General features: G+C 45.1%; 1 protein-coding gene across 1 annotated transcript in view; it reads left to right on the top strand.

Moving 5' to 3' along the window:
• LOC105806986 (dnaJ homolog subfamily C member 30-like) overlaps positions 1 to 2,758 on the top strand; it is a 12,761-nt gene extending 10,003 nt beyond the window's left edge. The window contains exon 3 of the mRNA XM_012640235.1: positions 1,918 to 2,758. Coding sequence (XP_012495689.1) covers positions 1,918 to 2,454 — 537 coding nt within the window. The 3' untranslated portion in view covers positions 2,455 to 2,758. The remainder of the gene's footprint in view (positions 1 to 1,917) is intronic.
• Positions 2,759 to 2,774: the final 16 nt, after the last annotated feature.

Here is a 2,774-nt window from a genome sequence, read left to right as displayed (position 1 = left end):
ATATATATTTAATGTAATGTCCAAATTTCCCAAATGTTATGAAAAATAATGACTAAAAGATCCATAAAGCTGAGCAAACCACAAACAAATAAAAAGACAATTGCTACTTCTCATCAGAAACGAGGCAGGCTAGAAGACAAATGGTTTCTTTTAAATGTTGGGGGAAAAAACATTGTCATCCCAAAATTCTATGTTCAGCAAAAAATATCCTTTAAAAATGAGGGTAAAATAAAGATATTTACTGATAAATAAAATCTGACAGAATCCATCACTGGCAGAACTGCACTACAAGAAGTTTTAGAGGTTGCCTTTAGACCAAAGGGACATAAGACCCCATGGAACTTTGGAACTAAGGAAGCAATGAAGACCGTTACAGTAAATAACTGGGTAAAAATAAAAGACACTGTTTTCTCATGATTTACTTGCAGAGCTGATTCTTTTGAACACAAATAATAGAGACATTAGGAGGTGGGGTTTGTAACAAATATAGAGGTAAAATATGTAACAACTACCACTAAAGCCTGGGTTGTGGAGAAGATAAATGGACTTATATGACTGTCAGGTTATTACATGTGTGAGGTGGAAGTATGAAGTGAAAGCAGGAAGGGGGCACCTGCAGTGCTAGATGTGACGTGAGAAGGGGCACGGAGGAACAGGAAAGTGAATGTGAAAGTGTTCCAACAGTGACCATATCCTGGGTCATAAAACAAGCTTTAATGAATGTAAAAGCATTGAAATAAAACAAAGTATGTTTTCTGACTATAATGGAATTAAACTTGAAATTGATAAAAGAAACATAAAAGGAGAATCTCTAAACACTTGATAATTAACACAATTCTAAATAATCCACAGGTTAAAGAGCAAGCCTCAGGAAACATCTGAACTGAAAGAGAATAAAAATGTGATGTATGAAAGTCTGTGGAATGGGACTTCTACTTCTGACCATGATGGAATAATTAGGGACCCTAGATTTACCCTCCTAAAAAAATACAGCAGCAACAACAACAGAACCACAAAATACATGAAATAATGGTTTTCAAGACATTACACACTGGGCAACAAAGGGGAGTGATCACTGAGAGTTGGGAAACAAAGTGAGCCCTACGATCATCCCCAGTAGAGTGGCACAAAAAGGGGAGAAACTAAGGCAGAGCCCAATGGATCCCCTAAATTGAGGAGATAGAGCTAAGAGTTTGGGGAGACAAAAGCAGCCACAGTTTAATGACACCAGAAAGGTCAGAGCGGAGCAAAGACATCCCTACAGATCTACAGAGGTTCCTCCTTGAATATTCAGTACGGTACTCATTAGTGCATGTTGATGAATAAACCAGCAGAGGCCAAAGAACTGTCCCCCACCCCCCAAGTATTAAAGGACACAGGATCTGGTACTCACAAAGGGCCAGGAATAATGTCTGTTGCCACCAGGCAGACTGGGAAAACTCATAATTCATAGGGGTCTGGGTGGAGTACTCAAGCACCCTAGTAATGGGAAATAATCAGCCTTAGATTGAGTACTGCTCTAGGCCCACCTAATAAATCATTAAAGTGAGACCTGGAAGGATCCAACTGTTTCCAAGTATCTTAAATACGTCCCAAAACAAAGCTCAAGAAAATGCACAGGAATAAAAAATGACCATCACTCGACAAGGAAAAATTTACAATTTCTGTCATCCTAACTATTACCAGGCATACAAACAGGCAGGGAAACATGACCCATAATGAGAAGAATAACCAGTCAATCAAAACTAACCCAGAACTGACACACATGTCAAAATAAGCAGAGAAAAACGAAACATTAAAATTACTTTTAACTGTATTCCCTATGTTTACAAAGTTGAAACATGGAAAAATATTACAAGAAATAATGGCCCAAAATTTTCCAAACATAATGAAAAATATAAACTCACAGATCTGAAGCTCAACCTCAAGTATAAGAAATATACCACCACGGCCACGCAGGCGGAGATCAAGGCCGCCTACTACCGGCAGAGCTTCCTCTATCACCCGGACCGCAACTCTGGGAGCGCTGAGGCCGCCGAGCGCTTCACGCGCATCTCCCAGGCCTACGTGGTGCTGGGCAGTGCCACCCTCCGTCGCAAGTATGACCGCGGTCTGCTCATTGACGAGGACCTGCGCGGACCCGGCGTCCGGCCCTCCAAGATGCCCCCAGAGGACGCCGGCTCTCCCCGTCCGCCGCCGGCCGCCTCTCGGGCCCAATACGGCGGTCGGGGCGCTCCGGGCGCCAACCGCACCATGTTCGACTTCGACGCCTTCTACCAGGCACACTACGGAGAACAGCTGGAGCGCGAACGGCGCCTGAGGGCCCGGCGGGAGGCCCTTCGCAAGCAGCAAGAGGACCGGGCCAAGAAAGGCTTACAATGGGACGAGATCCGAGACAGTGCTTTCATTGTCGTTTTCCTCACAATCTTCGCTGTCGTCGGCTTTCGTATTTAATCGGAGAAAGGAGGGAAGGGGAGCCGCCCCAGCCAGCCCTGAGTGAACGGCCTTTCCTGTCTTCTGAACCCTTGGCCTGCCTTTGTCTACCTCTGCTGGGGTCTGAAGTAACTCCCTGCCCTCCCTGACCTGCCCAGCTTAGCCGGTGACCTGCGCGTCCCTCCCCTACGCTCCAGAAACGGAGGCTTTTTGATTCCTAAGAAAGAGGCCCCAAGATGAAGAGTCCCGAAAGCCCAGGAGTGGAGGGTTTTTTGGAGTCCCTTGGGTGCCTGCTTCCAGAGTTTGCCTTCCCGATGTTGTCGATTTCTGGAACACTTGCT

Source organism: Propithecus coquereli, unplaced genomic scaffold (assembly GCF_000956105.1).
Source record: "Propithecus coquereli isolate 6110/MARCELLA unplaced genomic scaffold, Pcoq_1.0 Scaffold150, whole genome shotgun sequence".
Classification (NCBI taxonomy): Eukaryota; Metazoa; Chordata; class Mammalia; order Primates; family Indriidae; genus Propithecus; species Propithecus coquereli.
The sequence above is the reverse complement of the archived record's forward strand: the minus strand, read 5'-3'. Positions and strand labels throughout refer to the sequence as shown.